A 19,475-nucleotide genomic window follows, 5' to 3' on the forward strand; every position below is an offset into this window, starting at 1 on the left:
CTTGGCAGCCTTCTTTACACCTCCCTGCCTCAGGGCAGGGGGCAACTCCTTCTGGTTAATCCAGTTCCAACGTTCTTGGTCATCAGCCTTGTTGCAGATACGATACGCTGCAGAACTGGGCAACTGTCCATGATTCTGCTGCGAATCAAGCTGGTGGCAATATTCAACATGAACCTGGAAATACCAGTAAATGGGGCAGCGGGTGGGGTGGAGGGTGGCGACAACAGGGACACATGACAACGACAAATCAGGAAGAAACAGAATGCTTATTTACCAAGTTTTAAATTAATCCTTATATAAGAAACTAAAACTTACCCTACAATGTGCTTTGAACTCTTGCTCCTGGCTTTTTAGGTTTTCATTCATGGCCACCAGTGCTCGCAGACTCTGTAATATGCTAAATTTGAAGATCCAGTAAACCACATTAGACTTTTAGTTTCTAATTTAAACAGATGGAGCACTAAGAGACATTAGAACAAGCTTAGTTCTAAATACATTTCCAATAAAATCTGTGTAAATTAAAAACCCAAATATCACCTCTGATATACCAAGATCAAAATAAAAATGTACTATTACACTGAGTATTTTGATGGTTTTGCTATGTTCTGACCTCATTATTGTGGAAGTTTTGCTACAGCCTCCTATTTAATTTATGTGAGATCAAGGCTTCAAGTATGAAGAAAATAAATCAGGAAGGCCTCATCTGCTTGTCAAATGTGTCTAGGGTTCTTCTGCTTTAAACACCTACAATTATTTTCAACTACAGATTGACACTTTTCATTCTGACTGAATACTACGGTAATATTTTCCTGTCTTTGGAAAGCAAGCTGGAGAATCATTTCATTTTTAAATTTTAGTTATTTGTTTAGGTTGACAAAGCAAGAAACATTGAATGATTCATCTTAAAACCATCATTTTTCAGAATTTCAAAGGTCACAAAGGAAAAAACTTACCTAGAATCTGCTTGGGATTCTATTGTTTCTAAGGCTGCCAATTCCTTGTCCAGCTTTTCACTGGAACTCTTAACCTAAGGGTTGCAATTAATAATAAATTGAAATACACTTCCACACATGAAATGATTCATGGTACTCAGCTTTCCCACACCATGGGATCAGCAAGGTAAGTTGCCAAACACCTTCACCACTTAGTACATCCCAAAACACACAGATCTTCTCAAAAATGATTCAGCTAGAATCAGTGCACAGAAAAACAAAGAAAGATTACCTCAGTTAACGTCTTTTTTGCTTCGGTACATTTTGCCTGCAGATCAGCACATTTAGCTTGCAACTATTATGAAAGAGAAAGAAAAGAGTTTGATTCTATATTCACGCTAATTACACCTGTAATGGAGAATAGCAGTATTTGAGCTGTTAATAATGGTTGTTTATTAAACAATAGGCCAACAATCACAAACAGTGTCTTTCTTGTCATCTACTCTGAGAGCACTTGATTGAAAGAATTCTGATTGAATATTTAATTAATAACAAACATTTTCCACCTGACCTTCTATATGTATTAGGTCCGTCCCAGAATAAACAGCAGCTTTCACAAAATGGATGTCACCAGAATGCTAACTTATTGGATAGAATCTCTGCTAAATTGGTCAAAGTTATTTAGCCTGGTTATACTGGCCTAGTTTCACACCAGGCTAAGAGAGTCCCATTTCGTACTTCTCCAAATAAGTTAGGGTGATTCAAGACTTGCATAAAAGCGCCATGGCACCATACCATAGACATGTCCACACCAAATAAGCAAGCTGGTTTATGGTTTTCTTTTGTGTAAAGTCTAATAAGAAGGCAGTTAACAAAATGCCACTGAATATTTCACTTGTCAAATAATTTAGAGAGGCTAATTTTAGAAGAACATCCTTCTTTAAAGTCCTCATGATTTAAGATAACATTGCAAACAGTAAGAACAAAAATGGGACATGGGTTACAAAAGTGGAGCAGAAGTGTGGCAAAGAAATGCACATTTGGCTTTCTGTTCCACTTCTTTTTATGCTGGTTTAGTTTGCTGTTCACAACATGGAGCTGTGACTCAACACTCTACTCATCTCTTTCCACAGCTGAATTTATAAAAAGAAAGCTTTTTAATTGTTTTTCATATTTTTCACCAATAATTCACCTATAGACTGAATTCTAACTAGTTGGAAAAAAAAATAATTTAAGCCTGCAGTCCACATCTCATGCAAATTGACATAAAGATTAAAGAACTATTTGTTATGAGAACTCTTGCTGAAACTTACTGCAGTATTGAAGCCAGAACTTCACAAACATTTTTTTAAAAGGGGGGTCTTGACTGTCACTGATTTCAAAAGCCGTCTTTGGCAAGTGGTTAAAAAAATTCAGCCAGGAAATTTTTACTTTACTAAAGTGATAGAAGGATTATATTTGGCTTATAGCTGTCAGTACTTTTTTCCCCATATAAAAACATAGCACTGAGACTGTTATGTACTGGAAATAAGCAACACAGAATTAAAGGGCCCTCAACTGTTAAAATGGCAAATAGCATGATAACAGATTTAGAAAATACTTAAGTTTTCCTGTGGATTATGAAGTTTGTTTGGCAGTTAAAAGCAGATCTGTGATGAAGTAAAGTCTCTACCAATTTTGTGTGGTTTGCAGCCATTTCCTCCCCACCCCAAACTGCTTTATTCTTCTCAGTAGTATGTAGAAAGAAAGCACACACATTCATTCATATGCCAGGGAAACTGGTAAAGGAAATTACTTGCACCAAGCATGAAAATGTAATCCACTCAACATATATCTAGTTACAGGCATATTCAGTATTACTAATTCAGTAGCCACACTATGCTACAATTCTTTAGAATAAAGAGCCACCTGCTACAGAAAAAATGCTTTTGAACATTTCAGTCATTGAGACTGCATAGAGACTGCATAGAGACTGCATTGGCACATCCTATCTGCTTTCCAGATCATAACGGCACAACACAGAATAGCTGCAAAAGCCACCCACAACTGCTAAGCTCGTTTACCAGACTCTCTTGCTGCTCAACTAGGCAAGAAAGATCAAGGAAACAGCATGGCTGGAGAACTGTGCTAAGGCACATTTTCATTTTTTGAAACCTGAGCTAGCTGTTACAGTTTTCTAATGCCACTCTTACCACACAGTTGTACCTAGGTTGTCCTGCCTAAAATTAAGCTTGAGTAACTGCCTCCAAGAACACGAACTGTTCTCGCAATGCAAGGGCTGTGGTGCAACGTTCTAGTACATACATACATTCAAACTGAGCATGCCTCCAGTACCCCTACATACTGCCTGCAGAAAAACTGCAGATGGATGTGAGCTGGTGGACACAACCAAAATCCATTCAAAATCTGTACAACTGTACTAGAACATCCTTAAACCTGAGCAAACGTGCCCCCTTTTATAATAGGGCAGTGCTAAACTGTTGCCAGTCATGACAACAAAGCTGCTTATCTGGAAGAGGTTTGCAACCCGCTAGCTCACAGCGGATGCTGAGAGAGCCTGCGTCTGCCTCCATTCTACAATATACACTCAGCACATCTGTATCGCCCCTCATATACATTTGTCTTACAGCCTTTGTGGTTTAAAAGAAGAGTTAAAGCTTGACAGAAACGTACTGCAATGACTTAGGGTACACTGAACATCCTCCTTTTTTCCCCCCACTTCTGAAATTCCAAAGATCTCATTCTGTAATTGTATTACAGGAAAACCACCTCAATCCAACATGGGAATTCACGCAGGATTTAACTGTCTGTAAGACCATATTATGATTTTGAAAGCCTGACACTTCAGCCTGCATTTAAATGCTAGGTATTGTCAATATTTTTTTGCTAACAGTCATCATCTTGACAGGGCACCAAAGTTATGTTTGACATAACCAGACATGGAAAATTCATATTACCAAAGCGTTAAAAGATTACAAACTCAAGTAAAAAAAAAAAAGTATATTTAATTGCAGTATATCATCATAATTATAGTATATCATAATACTTTCTAATATTTCACTCTAGAATGGAGAGGAATTGTGACAGACGTGGTTTACATTCAACATACAGTGCAAACAACAATTGTAGTGCTATTGACTATGAAAAAAATGCTATTTTTAACAGATGGGGCATGCGAGAGGGCAACACAAACAGAAATGCATCAGTTTAAGAAGAACTAAACTAGTTCGGCATGTCCCAAAGGAAATGCATTCTAATATTTATCAGTTAAAACACTGTCATACTCTACCTTTTGAAAGTCTTTTTTTATGCAAAATACATTAAGAACCTGCACTGGTTCTTCATAAAGCTTTTTATTAAAGTTGGAAAAAAAGAAGAGAGAAACAGAACAGGATAGGCAATTAGTCTTTCCAATTTTTTGTGCAGAAGTTTTACTTCTATAGCTTTATTTAAACTTAGTGTTACTTGAATGTTAGTCAGAGACTTCAAAAAATGGTTCATAGCATATACTTTACTGAAAGGAGATTTAAGTTTTGAAGGGATAAATATCCTTTATTTAAAAGACTTTATTGCACTGTTAGAGACTATTTTATTCTCATTTTAAAAATAAGTAAAAAAAAAAGTCAGGTCTAGTAAGTGGCTGAGCAGGAAGGTTTAAAATCTAGTGCTGCCATAGTTATATTGTCATAGGTAAGGCTTCCAAAGCTACCATTCTATTACCTCTGTTGTTTCTAAGACTGAACATATCACTGTCTCATAAAATGGGCCATACAGACACCTATCTTTCAGAGCCCTGTACCCCCAACATTTAATAGGTAAAACCAGTTAAGATGTAAGGCATTAAGACATTACTGACAAGAGCAGAGCAGAGCAAAACAGAAAACAGATGAAGGCTGCTGGAGCCATGCTATACTTGACAGAGTATCAACCACAGAAGTCATCAGCAACAGTTTTTCCTCAAGTACTGTTTGTTTTTTGGCAAGCTCTCCCAGTTACTGACTCTGATGCAGTAGGTTTTCATCAGATTCTGCAAGCTAAAGATGGCATGGTGCTGATTACAGCCGTATGCATAATTAAAAGCAGCACTTCATTAATGGCACAGCTTTTCCACTTATACTTTTCTGGGTTTAAATGGCAATAGCATAAGTAGGTTGAAATACAGGAATGGTAGGTAGTTCTTGCTCTTATAGATATGAACAGAACATCAGTCACAAATTCAAGAGCCTTTCCCCCCTAAAACAAATGTGAAGATGTGAACCAAGCAGTGACTGTGCAAAAACGCCCGCAAACAAACAAGCAAGCAAAAAACCCACCTTAGTCAGTCAGACAAGCTGGCTCATATGAAGGACAGGAAGTGATAAAAAGTCATTTGTAGCATATTTTAGAGTAAATTCCTAAACTGTTAAAACAACCCATTCAACATTACAGCTAACAAGTCAAATGGATATACTCTCTCTGTTTTTCTCCAAGAGAGGTATGCAAAAAAAAAAAAAAAAAAAAAGGAAAAGTGTTTTGATTAGCTAGCCCCCTCATCACAGACAGGGCTATACAAATTTTTAATATAAAACCAGCAACATTTCTTAGTAATAAATGTGCAAGCAAGACATTCAGAGATGCTGAAATGAATGTTCAGCATGACAAATTACTGGTATAGAAGATAGCTTGCAGATCTTTTCTGGATGGCAAAAACTTTGTGATCAACCACATTTATCAATGTTTTCTTCTTTATTACACACACAATACTTACCTCTTCCAGGAGTTTGTTTTTTTGTAAAATCTGCTTATTCAGAGATGCCACCTTCCTTCTATGTTGTTGGGCAGCTCCGAGCCTTTCTGGTCGCTCCTCAGCAGAAAGCTCAGATTGCTAAAATAAACAACAACAACCGCCTGTTGGACCTCACACCATTACTCTTTGCTTTTTCAGTAGCTCAGGAAATGCCAAAGAGGGACACACCTGTGATATTCCTTATCAAGAACTGCACCCCACTATCCAACAGAAAGAATGACTTACAAATTTATCTCGCAACAAGATAAGGAAGCAGTTGAACAACTGAATTATATCGCAAAGGTAACAGGTAAAGTAAGCTAAAAAAAAAGTCAGGTGCCCTGGGACGCGTGGAAAATACTACAGTATACTAGAAAAAAGCTAATTTTTTTGCATCAGCATTACAGTTAAACCTGGTAGAGTTCTTAAACAGAAAAAATACAAACATGCTAAAAAGCACCTTAAGCAGTGGTATTTACTAAACTTGTTGAATCAGAGATGCTCCATACCCCAATAAGTAGATCCAGAACTTTCAAAAGCATTGAACAACTGTTTATTTAGATTCTGAAATACTGCTTTGGATGCATCTTTATGCCGAATGACAATGACATACTCAGTGTGGTAGCTACATTTACCACTCTAAGCGCTTTTTTTGTGTGCGCATGTACACTATGGACACCAGTCTTTGAAAACTACTCAATCCAGCATGCATTGCCAAGAAAGTGTCCCATAAATACATAATGAAGACAGCAACCTGGATCCAGTCTCCTGTTGTCTCTGAATTGTGAAATGAAAGCTGCCAGAAACATTCTTTCCCAGGAATAACATTTATAATAGAAGTTGTATATTTGCAGTAGACAAAAGAATGATTAAAAATCAGTGATAGCTAGATGTCCAAGTGATTATTTGCCTAAACATTCTTTGTACCTTTTGAAAATCCTCACTTTAATAGTTACATCCATCTGCTTTGGTAATTTGCTTCATGCACTCAGACTTCTTTTTCCAGCAAATCCACTTTCCAATATTTCGTTAGAAAAACAGTTAATTTTCAAGTACTTCAGGTGCTAATTTGCAGAGTCTGTCAAAGACTTCAATACTAAGTGCTTTTTGAATAATTACCAAGTGTGGACAACCACTACAATGTATAATCAGCAAAAATGTTACAGGAAGTATGAAATACTCCTCACTCATATTTGCTCCTGGTATCCACTCTAGGCAGACGGGTAAGCAGGTCTTCATTAACAGCTTAATTTTAAGTAAGAGGCAAAACCTGTCTTCCTCTTCTCCATTTTCTATGTTATTCATATTGAAGAGCAGCTTAATGATTTGTTATACTTTTACATCCACAGCAAGACAAGACCAATTCTGACATCTTAACCCAACAATGCACGTACTTTCCTTCCATTTTTAGGAAAGCTAAAATGCCTCTAAGCAACACCTGTAACACTGAACTAGTCAACAAATACACACTCAGATTTACTTATTCCTCTCATTATTTAGCCAAATCACATTCCCTCATCATGTCATGCATTCAAAGACCCTATCCTTCTCACCGTACAATTAGCCTATCTAATATGCATAACATGCAAATCAAGAAAACTGGAAATGCAAGAGAAAGAAACATGAGCTAAACCAGTCTGAGATTGATCTTGCAAAAATAGTAAAAATCCATACAATACAGCTTTGGCATAAAGAAAAGGTCGCGTCTCAAGATGTGGACTGTTAAATCTTGCTTTTTGAAAATGGAAAATAACCATCGCTATAATACAGAGGTTTCCACAGAAAAATCCTTCTGGTCTGCAAATGAAAAAGCTAGGGTTAAGCCTCATGCAGTCAAATTAGGCTAAGGATCTGCCCTGCAGTAACACTACAGCTTTAAAGTTACTGAGGAATCGGGTTCCAATTTGTGGAGAAAAATGCATCTTTCAGCATAGAAGGAAGAAAGCACAAATTATAGAAGCTACTTTGCTTTTGAGACTATTGTTATTACCTGGTCTCTTACTAGACTGAAACAGCAGTTGCCTTTTCAACATAAATTAGGAAAGCTGCATCTGAGCAGGAGTGTCTCTGACTGTTTAAGATTATCAATTTACTACTCTATCTCAAAACAAGAACTTCAATTACACGTGACAAAAAGGGATACGTGGATACATCCTTCAACTTTTCTGTTAACACACATTATCCCCACCACTGACAGGTGAGGACTCACTTCTGCATTCTTCCCCATTCCCTGCAACTGCTTAACTGCCCTAAAAAGATTTAGCCAATTCAAATAAACAAGTTAAACAAGAAGCATTAGTAGCCTCATTTTCTATGACAGAATTTGTTAAAATGCCATATTAATTATGCATGAGGATCACTAATCTATGGCAGCTCAAAAACTGCTAGCCAAAATAAATGGCTAATTCCAGACTTTAAGAGCCTGCCTCCCACTGTTCACATGTAAAATTTTTAAATGGGAAGGAGGAAGGAAATATATGCAATTGTTTTTCTTTGTAATGAGATTCTCTCACACACATTAGTGCTATAATCTTTCCAATAATTAAAAGAAAGAGAATTCAATCAATACTCTACAGAACTTCACTCTTAAAAAAAAAAGTCTGTGTACAAAAATACAAACTTCGTAGCAGTAAATAATTTTGTTTCTCTCTTAATGTTCAACCATCTCCTACTAGCAAATAGACTTCACAGGTTTAGCTCTGTGACTAACTCCATCATAGTTGCCTCAATTTAAAGTCCACTGTCTGAAGCCCGCTGGGGGGAAAAAAAACCCCAACAAAAAAACCAAACAACAAAACAGCCTCCAGCCCCGTAACAGTTCAAATCTGTTTTCAGTCAAGTTTCATGTAGATCTTTAGCAGTCATTTCAATGTACTTTGCCGTCATTTTTCCTTGACACTTTCCCGAGGCTCAGGAACCCAGAGATAAAAATCACTGCATCTCACTTTATTTCTGAGGGTTTCCTCAAACCAAAAAAAATAAAAATAACCAATTTGGTATCTTCCTTGAATGACAACCCCTAACCATACTAATGGTTGAAATGCTTTTTGTATGCTACTTCAACTGACTGTTGGAGTCTGTTTCAGTCTGTTTTGGACTGTTTTCAGTCCAAAAATATTCCGAGTCAACTTCTCAAGATATAAGCAACTTGCAAACAGCATTTAAAACTGTTGAAGTGGATTCTCCTTCAGGCATTTTTGAAGGGGGTGATTTTGAGACAGCACTTCTCTAGTTTTAGTCATTCTCTCATTTTACCAGGGAGCAAGCTTTTCCTCCTACTCCGGTTATATAGGACTATACTTGTAAATTCTCAGAGGAAGAATCCTTCTAACACACTAAAATCAAAGTTACTTTGAATAATTGGCCTTAGAAAGCTGGTGATGAATAGTCAGATAAAAGCCATGTTAACAATTTTCTGCCAGGATTTTTAGACAGTGAGGAATGACACTAGAATCTACCTTCCAGTTTACCCAGCAAGTTAACACAGCAGCAGAAAGGAGGGGCAAACGCAGAAAATTCTATGCATAGATCTTCCTCAAAAATGCCATCTTGTAAGAAAGCACATGGCAACATCAGATCTAGAATTTTGTTTGCCAGCTATCTTCACTGGGCCTGTGGATTCTATTAAGACTGGTAGACAAATATGCACTGCTGTGTTCTTCTGACTATGTATAGTTACAAGGGGTTAAAACTATTAGAACTGTATCTAAACATTGCTGATGCTTCAATAAACTGTTTGATAGCATCCTTAATTCTCTTTTCCTGGTGCATGCAAGCACACACAGAAATTTTTTTTTTTGGTCACATCCAATAGATTTGAAAAGCAATATATTTTTGGTTTGACTTGAATCAGTTCTTACTTCCCAGAGTATTAATCATTGTTCTACTATAATAGTCAAGGTCCTGCTGCCTTCTCTCAGAACAGAAGAAATGTAGCATTGAAATATGACCCTTGGGCTTCTGTTCTTCCAATCCTTTATAATAAAGAAAGGCCAAGAATTTGCTATAGACTCTGTTGAGTTATAGGGTTTATCTCCCAAATGGGAAAGCTCCATACCTCATGTGTGTCAACATAAAGGAAGAAATACAAGAAGAATATTGGACAAATAAGAGCGACCTATAACTCATATCTGGCAGTGATGTATTGTATGTATTAATTGCTTGAAGAGCCAGATTTTCTTTTCACATTACTGTAAAAACAATCACAGTTGAAGACAATAAATGGAGCTAATATACACAGTTAATTGCCTTGACTTCTAAAAGCAACAAAGGTTTGTTTTTGATGACACTAGATTCAGAACGAGAGATCCAGGGCATGACTGATAATTGGAGCCCAGTGCAAGCAAGATCCCGGTGTCTGAAAATCCAAGTGGAAGAGAACTAGATTTTTCTCTGGGCAGGCCCACAGAACTGTATTTCTGTGCTTAACACTGAACATTTTAAAATGCATTACGAGTTTAGGCCTCTGGTTTGAATAGATATCAACCCAGGCCCTTCTTTATTCATGAAAACATTTAAGCAAGTGCTTAAACCCAAACTACTTACGAATGCAATTCAGGAACATGTGCTGTCACACCAAAAGCTCGTGCATGTTTAAATCTCATTAAAATACTTTCCTGAATCCTGACTGTGTTGTTATCCACAGCATATATGAAACAATATTGTTTCAAGAGAATCATGGCAATTAAGTTGGAAGCTTAAGGCCTAAATTAACAAGCTATCAAATGTGACTTGGTAAAATATAATCAGGTAACACACTTACCTTTTCCGCGTATTCTGACACTATTTGCTTGATCTCGTCCGACTGCAGTCCAACAATCTGGCCAACTGTGCTTGCTGTCAACTTGCCCTGCAATTGTGTTGAGATAATGTTTGGAGTTTTGGAACTGCCTGTGCTTTTTACATGGCAATTTCCCCAAGCTCTAATTTTAACAGAAATGTACAAAACCTTTATACTGGCCAAAAATCTCTAATCATTAAAAAAGACCAAGAAACATTCTGCCCCCCCCCCCCAAAAAAAACTTCGCTGATGGAAATTTCTTACTTACAACCTTTTAGCAAACAACAGTGGTAATTTGAATTCAGATTTTCAAAAACTTATTTCGAATTGTATTCTGTATACTGAATTTTGCATGCGCAGTAATAAAACTCACTTTTAGACAACATTTTGAGCCAAACTATAACAATGCAGATGTGTGAAAGAATGCACCTTTCCAGCTAGATGCACGTACAAAAACAATCTTCAAGTAAACTGAATTCTACAGTGGATTTCAGTAGAAAGCATGTCAATCAACTTTGAGACTAGACTAATTACTACCTTTTCTTCTGTGACTTCAGCATAAACAGAAACAGTGTTTAACAACTGAATTTCTTCCCAGTCCTCTCACCCAGAAATCAAACTGTAAGAATTTTCAAAATTACGACAGCCTAAAAGTTCCATTATATCAATGACTACAACCAATTAAGAATTGAGAACAAGATACACATCCAATATTTTCAGTGTTTTACACTAATGGTGTTGTTTATAAATATTTATCAGTGCTTTGATATCAAGTGCGCCTTGAAACGCATACACTTTTCCTCCACTCTCCCCAGTAAAATGATTACTCCTCTGGATATCATCACAAAATGAATAAAGTAAGATCATACTGCATCTTGGGTAGCTGCACCGTGATGTCTTTCCCCTGAAATTCTTCTTGTAGAAACCATTTGAAAGAGGCACTTATTTATACTGCTTTTATCATTTCAAGGCAAATGATTAAGTAATCAGCCTCATAAAAATTACTGTCTTCCTAATTCATCCATCTTTTCTTGCACTCCCTTCATGAAAATTTAAACGCAGTCATTCCAAGACTTCAGATTCACCATTAACCCGATTTTAGGAACAATTGCCATAATCAACCATAATTTAAACAAAGCTGTATCAGTTTTAAATGCTGCTTACCTCTTCTGTTGCCATTGCAGCCATTCCAGTCATCAGAGTTTTAATGCGAAGCTAGGGCAAAATATGAGGAATTACACATAACAATTTATCTTTTTATTAACTTATTTCTGCCTAGTGACAGGGACACGTATACAATTAGTATCATATAACACATGTATTTTAATGCATATAATGGGACAGTAAGTCTATGAAAGTTAAAGAAGAGGTGGCTAAAGTTATCATATGAAGGAAAATTCCTTATAACAGTACAGGTTCACTCAGAGTATTCAGCTCCCAATATCAACCAAAACCTGACCTCTTAAAAATGCTTGGATTCCAAAACAAAAGTTGAATTTTTTGGTACTAAACATCAACAAACATTTAATTTTGTGCATCAATTTCAGGTTCCATAGTCTCCTGCAGGAAGCAACTCCTACTTCAGCTAAGCATGGAAATTTTCCTTCTTGCAGAGAATGACTGGGCAGTGATAACTGCTGCCCTCCCCCCAAGTTAGTAACATCCATGCCTACTGTGTATATGGCACACCTCTTCAGCAGCGTGAAGGTCATCTTCATCACAAGGCTCAGCTTTTCCTGCTGCTGCAAGTCCTGGAGGTAGCGCAAGTTTTTTATCTTCAGCCTTTTAAATAAAAATTAAGAAAATATTGTGTCTAGTTCCAGTAATCTAAAGTATTAAGAAAGACAAGAAGGAGAAAACTGGAATACAGCTGTTCTGTTTTTATGAATACACGTTAGCTACTGGAACATCCTCACACTCCAATTCATGCCAATTGAGGTGTAAGCCTCACTGACTTCATAAGTACTCCAGCTGTTCAAGACAGTGTCTCTGGCTTGCTATGGACACATCTGGCACAAATATCCCTTATTCCACAACCTTCTAAGAACTACCAACCTCACAAGACAACTCTGGCTACCCCAGAATATGTCTGCTGTACAGAAGAAAGCTGATTTTTTTTTTTTTTTACATGAATCATTTTTTAGAACTTAATATAATTTAGTATTGGTATAAACAAACACACAACATGAAAAAGTGTAAAATTGCCTAGTTCAGTAAGAAGAATTCATACCACTAAAGCAATGAGAACTGGTGCGAGACTAAATTTCTAGGTCACTCTATTGCACCACTAACCTGACTATTTAATTTTCCACTTCTGCCTTACTGGTGACTCAATTCACACAACAAACATGATAACCTAATATACAATATTCCAAAGTCAGTAAAATTTTTCAAGAAACAAAATTAACTCCATAAACATGACTGTAGCCTGGCAGTTACTTTGAGGGGAAAAAGACATATGCCTAGATTTGGAAACATGTCCAATTATAAAATTTAAATGCTAAATTTGTATGCGAAATATTGAGATAATGAAGAAGGGCAACCTTAATGTATTCAGTGTATTGCTGGGTCCATGACATGCTTAATGCATTTCTTCATTATCTCTGTCTGTAATAAAAGCTTGTAGCCAAAGTAATATCTGCACTGAAATAATAAAACCGCGAATACTCTGACAAGGACATTTTATGATTCCACAATCATCAAAAGCACAGCAAGGATGCTACTTTTCAAGAGGCACTATGATTTATTTATGGCACGGTATCATGTTTCTCTATCACATTAAATAACCTGTTATGTAATAAATACCTACAAAATTTCTTGCCAAGCTGAATGGTTCTTTAAAAAGAAAAGGAAAAAAAACTCTTTAACAATCACATCATGGAACACTTAGTTAAAAGATATTCATTAAAACAGACAGGACATGTTCATTACCTCACATTAAAAAAGAAAACAAACAAACAAAACACCCAACCCCCCTTTTTTCTAAGCAAAAAATGCTTGCAAAATGTGATCTTTGAGTACAGATGAAGGAAATGCTTTAAAAAAGGAGATAGTAATCAATTGCATCTTTCATGGCATGCAGGTTTTTAGTTCCAGTTAGCCATTTTTAAAAGGTGGTAATAATAGAAGTTATAGCTGTTTATTCTGTTGTATTCCTTTACGTTCTTACAGTAACCAACACTCCAACAAAAACAATGCAATTCTTCCCACAATATGAATATTTAAAATTTGTATATTTTTACCTGTTCTGTTTTCCCTGCTTGTCTGCTAAATCCGTATCTCCTAAAAGAACAATAGTAACATGAAAGAAATACATTGTTGTTTACAACTTCCACAAATAAATTAAGTTTCTATCAGTTTCCAACATAAGAAATGCACTAAAAAGTGAATCATTTAACAAAACCAACAGCCAGGTTCAGGTTAGTTCTGGAATGCTTCAAATAAACTAAATAAGCAGGTACTGCAGCATATTTACAGAATGATTTCAGCTCCATCTACTCCTTCCATTATGACTTGCAAATCTAGACTGTTCGTAAAATATTGTCATGTAAAGCTCATGAAAGGAAAAAGCAATGCTCTCTTTCCATTTGGAAGTTAATACTCAGCTACTAGCTATATACATCTGAATTCTGGAAAGGCCTCAGGACGTTGTCGGTGCAATCTCTACTCCCAAAAAAACATTCATGCTTGTATGCTTTGATGATCTTCAATTTCTTTCTGAAGCATGGTGTTTGGAGCTTTAAATATATATTCAAATAAACTTTTTTACTTCTGCTTTTTTGAGGGAGAGGAAAAATTGACATTTGAGTTATGTTGTTAGTTTGGAAATATTATCTTAAAGAAAAAACAGGTAGAAAGAAATTTTAGATATGAGTAAGCAATCATCAGTATTACGAAGCACTAAACCCAGCACGTACACAGATAGGAAAAGAAGTGATGTTCCTGATTGACCAACTTACAGCTACAATTGTTTAAATCCTTAACTACTGCAGAAGCAGGACTATTTACAAGCCTTTTATGGCCAAAAGTTAAGCAATCCTCAGCAGCAGTATCAATTGCCACCAGTTCTCCATTTATTCAATTGCCACCAGTTCTCCATTTATTCAACTCTCATACTTAAGAGGTAAATTCAGTCATATTTCATCACAGCATAACACCAAGTTTTCAAGAATTCCCCAACATTAAGTTCTCTCTGCATTTTAAAGCTTAGCAGTACAAAGAATGTGGCAGAGCACTACCCTCCTACAGAACATGCATAAAAGTTGTATTAGTATAAAAGCTTTGTAATGAGTATTGCCATTATCGTATATCTGTTCTCGCTTTTTGTACAAGCACGATTTTATTTCCACACAGATAATTGCATCCAAGTAATGAACTGCACCAGAACAGCAATAACAAAAACTTAAACATCCGTTATATCAACAAAGAACCCAGACACCTCCCAGGCTTAACATTTCACATCTGTTATAGGAACTGACTTCATATTTTGCTGAAAACTGACTGATAATATGCAAAGATGTGGCAATGAAAGCCCTTAGCTGAAATAGGTTATGCAACTGTGTGGAAAGATGCTGTCCTGGTTTCAGCTGGGATCGAGTTAATTTCCTTCCTAGTAGCTGGTACAGTGCTGTGGTTTGGATTTAGGATGAGAATAATGTTGATAACACAGCAATGTTTTAGTTGTTGCTAGGTAGTGCTTACACTAGCCAAGGACTTTCTAGTTTTCCATGCTCTACCGACTGAGAAGGCTGGAGGTGCACAAGAAGCTGGGAGGGGGCACAGCCAAACTGGCCAAAGGGACATTCCATACCATGATGTGACGTCATGCTCAGTACATAAACTGGGGGAAGCTGGCCGGGGGGGCCGCTGCTCGGGGACTGGCTGGGCATCGGTCAGCGGGTGGTGAGCAATTGCATTGTGCATCACTTGCTTTGTGTATTATTATTATTATATTTCAATTATTACACTGTTTTTATCTCAACCCATGAGGTTTTCTCGCTTCTACTCTTCCAATTCTCTCCCCCATCCCACCGCGGGGGCCGGGGAGTGAGCGAGCGGCTGCGTGGTGCTTAGTTGCCGGCTGAGGTTAAACCACGACAGATGCTCACTGGCATCACTCCACTCTCAAGTCAGACTCTGGCCTACCACGTACTACATTCAAGCATGTTTGTGATAACCTTTAAGCTGAAGGCCACAGGACCAAAAAACAATTTAGAATATGGCACTATCACTGGTTGTATCCAAATAACGCTGCATTTGGCATAAGGACATTGCAAGACCCTATACTATTTGTTGGATTGAGAAAATTAACTTTTATGATTAGTGTGCTCTGAAAGGAGCCATTTCTATGATAACCAAGGGGCATTTAGGAGGAAAAAAAATCCTCTGCTCACAGTTTTCTATGACTGCCGTGTACATGCAGTAAAAAAATGAAAGGTTCACTTTAACTATTTGAATTCTAAAAACATTCAACTCTACTCCTAAATCTACAAAAAATTTACTATTTGCCTTTTTCAGCAGTGTTCTAGTTCCCCTAACATTGTTGAAGAGTGGACAGTAATCCCTACTGTCCCCACAGATTTCTGTATGTATCTCCGAGTCCCTGTACTCTTGTTATTTTATTACTAGATAATTACAGCAGACATACCCTACTGTCTCCACAGATTTCTGTATGTATCTCTGAGTCCTTGTTATTTTATTACTAGATAATTACAGCAGACATACTATCATCCTCCTTAAAAGTTTCTTTGTCTACCAAAACACATGAACCAGACATTTGTGTGGCTCACTACTTTTTTTTCTCAGATGTTCTTTATTTTTGCACTATATCAGAAATATTTTTCTGATCAAGTTTTACGCTTTGAGAATTCATTATGAAACCATTACCAAACCACATCCACATCTTGCAACGATCCTAATTTTCTCCCACTTCCATTCAATTCATGTTAAGCTTTTCACATGAAATAACTAACTGCATTTGTCTCCTTCTAAGTACTGTCCTTCATTCATATTGCCAATTTAAATAATCAGTCCAGCAAGTCTTCTGTCATGCTCCATGCCCTTCAAACACCAAATACCTCTTCTCCATTTGTTCTCCTGCTAGGACTCTGCAATGTCATCAAGATCATCTCAACAAATACTATCTTGAAGAGGTATTTTCCTTCCCAAAATTCACAAGTTCTTGGTCATCTTTCTTACTAGTCCCAAAACACTCCTTATATCTATGTACTGATGTACACTACACAACGGAAGAGCAGTTCCCTTATATCTTCAATGCCTCCAACTTTTCTGTTCTTATTTCCTCTCTCTGTACTTAAACTTTCTCCATCATCCATTTTCATTGGTTTTTATATTAAAGATTTATCTGTTTTTCCAGCAGAATGAGCTTTACTTAGGTCTCAACTGTTCCACAGTACCTAAAGCTAAAACAATTTGTGAGGACCTATAGAAAACATCTTCTATTTATTTCAATTTTCAAGCTATACACCTATTTCCAGTTTTGCCTTTTTTTTTTTTTAAACTAAAATTACTCTAGAAAAAATCATACACAAAAATTCCCTTAAACTGCATAAACTATTTTATGCTCTTTTTATTTATTAGGAGATGTCGATTGACACCAATATGTAGTAATGACACTGAAACAGTACAAGAAACTATAAATAGAAGAGGAGTATACCACTTCATTTTTCCATACTGCTCTTTGGATTCCCATTGCAAGCACTGATGAGGTATCAATGATCTGATCTAAATCTAAAGATTTCGGCATGCCTGTCTTCTCCTGAAGAGGCAGGGAAGAAATCCACATGCCAAGTAGAATAATCCCTAACACTGTCACCAAGCTGCAAATTCAATTTTTACTGGGGAGGGAGGAATTGGACTCTAAAATAGACAAGGTAAATCAAGCCTAACTCCTTACTAGCATTAGAAAAATAATAAGATTCATTCAAGACTACAGCCCACAGAATTTGTGAATGCTGTGTTAACAAAATTAGCTGTTTAACATATATAGACATATATATTAGCATATATAGGCACTGTATTTTATTGTAGTTCTCTGTGTTTTGAACGGATTAAACTCATTAGAGCAGCCAGTCATCTTAAGCTTTTAAATCAGCTTGCTATACTTTAGATAACCGCACTGAACTCCACCGGTGGTAGAAGGAGGGGTGAAGTTCTACAGTTAACCATTTGTATAGAAAGTTTATGCAACGCCAGAAGAGCTCTGCTGAGTAACAGAGCACCCAGATGTCTCCCAATAGTTTCATTCCATTAGGAACACACAGAGGATTGCATCCCACTTTAATGGAAAATAAGCTGCAAGATGTTAATTTGTGCATGCTGCCCTCACTAAATACCATCATGAATGAAAGGGGAAGATTAGAAGCAATCTGCAACCAGGACACTTGCTGACTTCAACTGTGTGTCAAGACAAATGCATAAAAAGGGTAGAAGAAAGGTGCTCAAAATAATGAGACCAAAAAAAACCACCAACCCCAAAATATCCCCCTATGGCTTTGGAGGAGAAGCAGCCACAGAAGATACAAAAATGAATTCAAATGCCGTTTGCACTCATTAACAGCTCAGACAGCAGACAAGCTGTCCGTATCACTGAACTATGAAAAGAAAATTGGAAAGAGAAACTAGAAACAGAAACTCTGTAACATTATTTTTATGTGTTTGGAGAGCTCTAAGTAAACCAGAGGGACTTCCAAAAGTAATGGGTAAGTGCAAAACCTTGGTAACTTTGTCTCTATATGGAAGTTCGCAGAAAGTAATTAGACAAAGCACTAAACCATGATTCAGCCTCCTGATGTAGCAACCACATTAGAACTACAAAAAGAAGCGATAAAAACTTCAGCCCCCCCCCCCCCCCCCCCCCCACTTTCTGGGGATTGCTTGCAAAGAGGCGATATTGATTGACAGACACTACCTAGAAGCATCATGAATTTAAGCTATTTTTATCAAGCCAAGAACAAGTATGTTAAATAAACATACCCCACTAGCAGCATAAAGTCAGAACTTGGGCTCCCACTGTACAAAACATTGTTCACACATGAGAGGACTGTCCAGTCCACAGAGAATTTACAGGGTAAGCAAACAAAATCTGAAACCAAACAGGAGTAAATCTGAAACAGTTTGATTCTCAAGTAGTAGGAAAAAACCCTCACAATCCAAATTTTATACGGAATGCTTCTAAATACACACAATACAAAACCCACAGACAATTAAATGAAGCTTTTCACCTGCCATATTCCAGAAGCGTAGCATGAACCTTTGATTCCTCATCTAGCAGTTCTTCAGCTCCTTTCTGACGTTTGTATTTTCTCTGGGGTTTGTAAACCTCCTGTAAGAAAGTGAATTAATTCAGAGATTGTAAAAGGGTTTTCTAAAATAAATGAAGAATTGTTATCTAGAGTGATATATACCACTATTTGCTTTCCAACTCAATATACTTACCAAATAAACATCCTTCACTTTCTCTTTTTAGAATTACATGATAAAATCTTACTGAATTTACTTCTAAACAATTTGCTATAGGACCTGTCTTTCCAGGTTTTAAAAAAAATTATAAACGGGTATTTAACAACAAACATATTTTCTTCAACCATCTCCTCCATCACATTTGAAAGAAGAGTCAAAAATAACACAATCAACATCTATTTAAAAAAAGGCCCTATGATTTAGCTGATAATGCCAGTGTCTAGAAATGTTACCTCCTTTGTGAGTTAATTCTATTTTTAATCTCTTATTAGATAATTAAATGTAATTATTATCTACTCAGTGATCACCGGTTACAATGAAATTAAAGCAGATTTTATTGCAATGTAAGGAACAAAAATATCTTAAAAAATCACTCGATCTCATGCTATCCCAATGTGATCCCACAGCTGGACAACAGCCCATCAAATAAAACAACGATTCACAAGTACCATTTTGTGCTGATAGAGCTACTTCCAATTTAAAAACAAAATGGAAACAAAAGGACAGAGCCGCTATC

General features: G+C 36.7%; 1 protein-coding gene across 1 annotated transcript in view; it reads right to left on the reverse strand.

Annotated features, from left to right (window-relative positions):
• Positions 1 to 19,475, reverse strand: part of CCDC93 (coiled-coil domain containing 93) — a 65,014-nt gene that overhangs the window by 19,196 nt on the left and 26,343 nt on the right. The window contains exons 8-16 of the mRNA XM_009327158.1: positions 18,721 to 18,821; positions 13,720 to 13,759; positions 12,167 to 12,259; positions 11,642 to 11,692; positions 10,460 to 10,546; positions 5,680 to 5,796; positions 1,225 to 1,287; positions 954 to 1,027; positions 316 to 397 (exon numbers count right to left, since the gene is read on the reverse strand). Coding sequence (XP_009325433.1) covers positions 316 to 397; positions 954 to 1,027; positions 1,225 to 1,287; positions 5,680 to 5,796; positions 10,460 to 10,546; positions 11,642 to 11,692; positions 12,167 to 12,259; positions 13,720 to 13,759; positions 18,721 to 18,821 — 708 coding nt within the window. The remainder of the gene's footprint in view (positions 1 to 315; positions 398 to 953; positions 1,028 to 1,224; positions 1,288 to 5,679; positions 5,797 to 10,459; positions 10,547 to 11,641; positions 11,693 to 12,166; positions 12,260 to 13,719; positions 13,760 to 18,720; positions 18,822 to 19,475) is intronic.

This window comes from Pygoscelis adeliae, unplaced genomic scaffold (genome assembly GCF_000699105.1).
Source record: "Pygoscelis adeliae isolate BGI_AS28 unplaced genomic scaffold, ASM69910v1 Scaffold227, whole genome shotgun sequence".
NCBI classification, from domain to species: Eukaryota; Metazoa; Chordata; class Aves; order Sphenisciformes; family Spheniscidae; genus Pygoscelis; species Pygoscelis adeliae.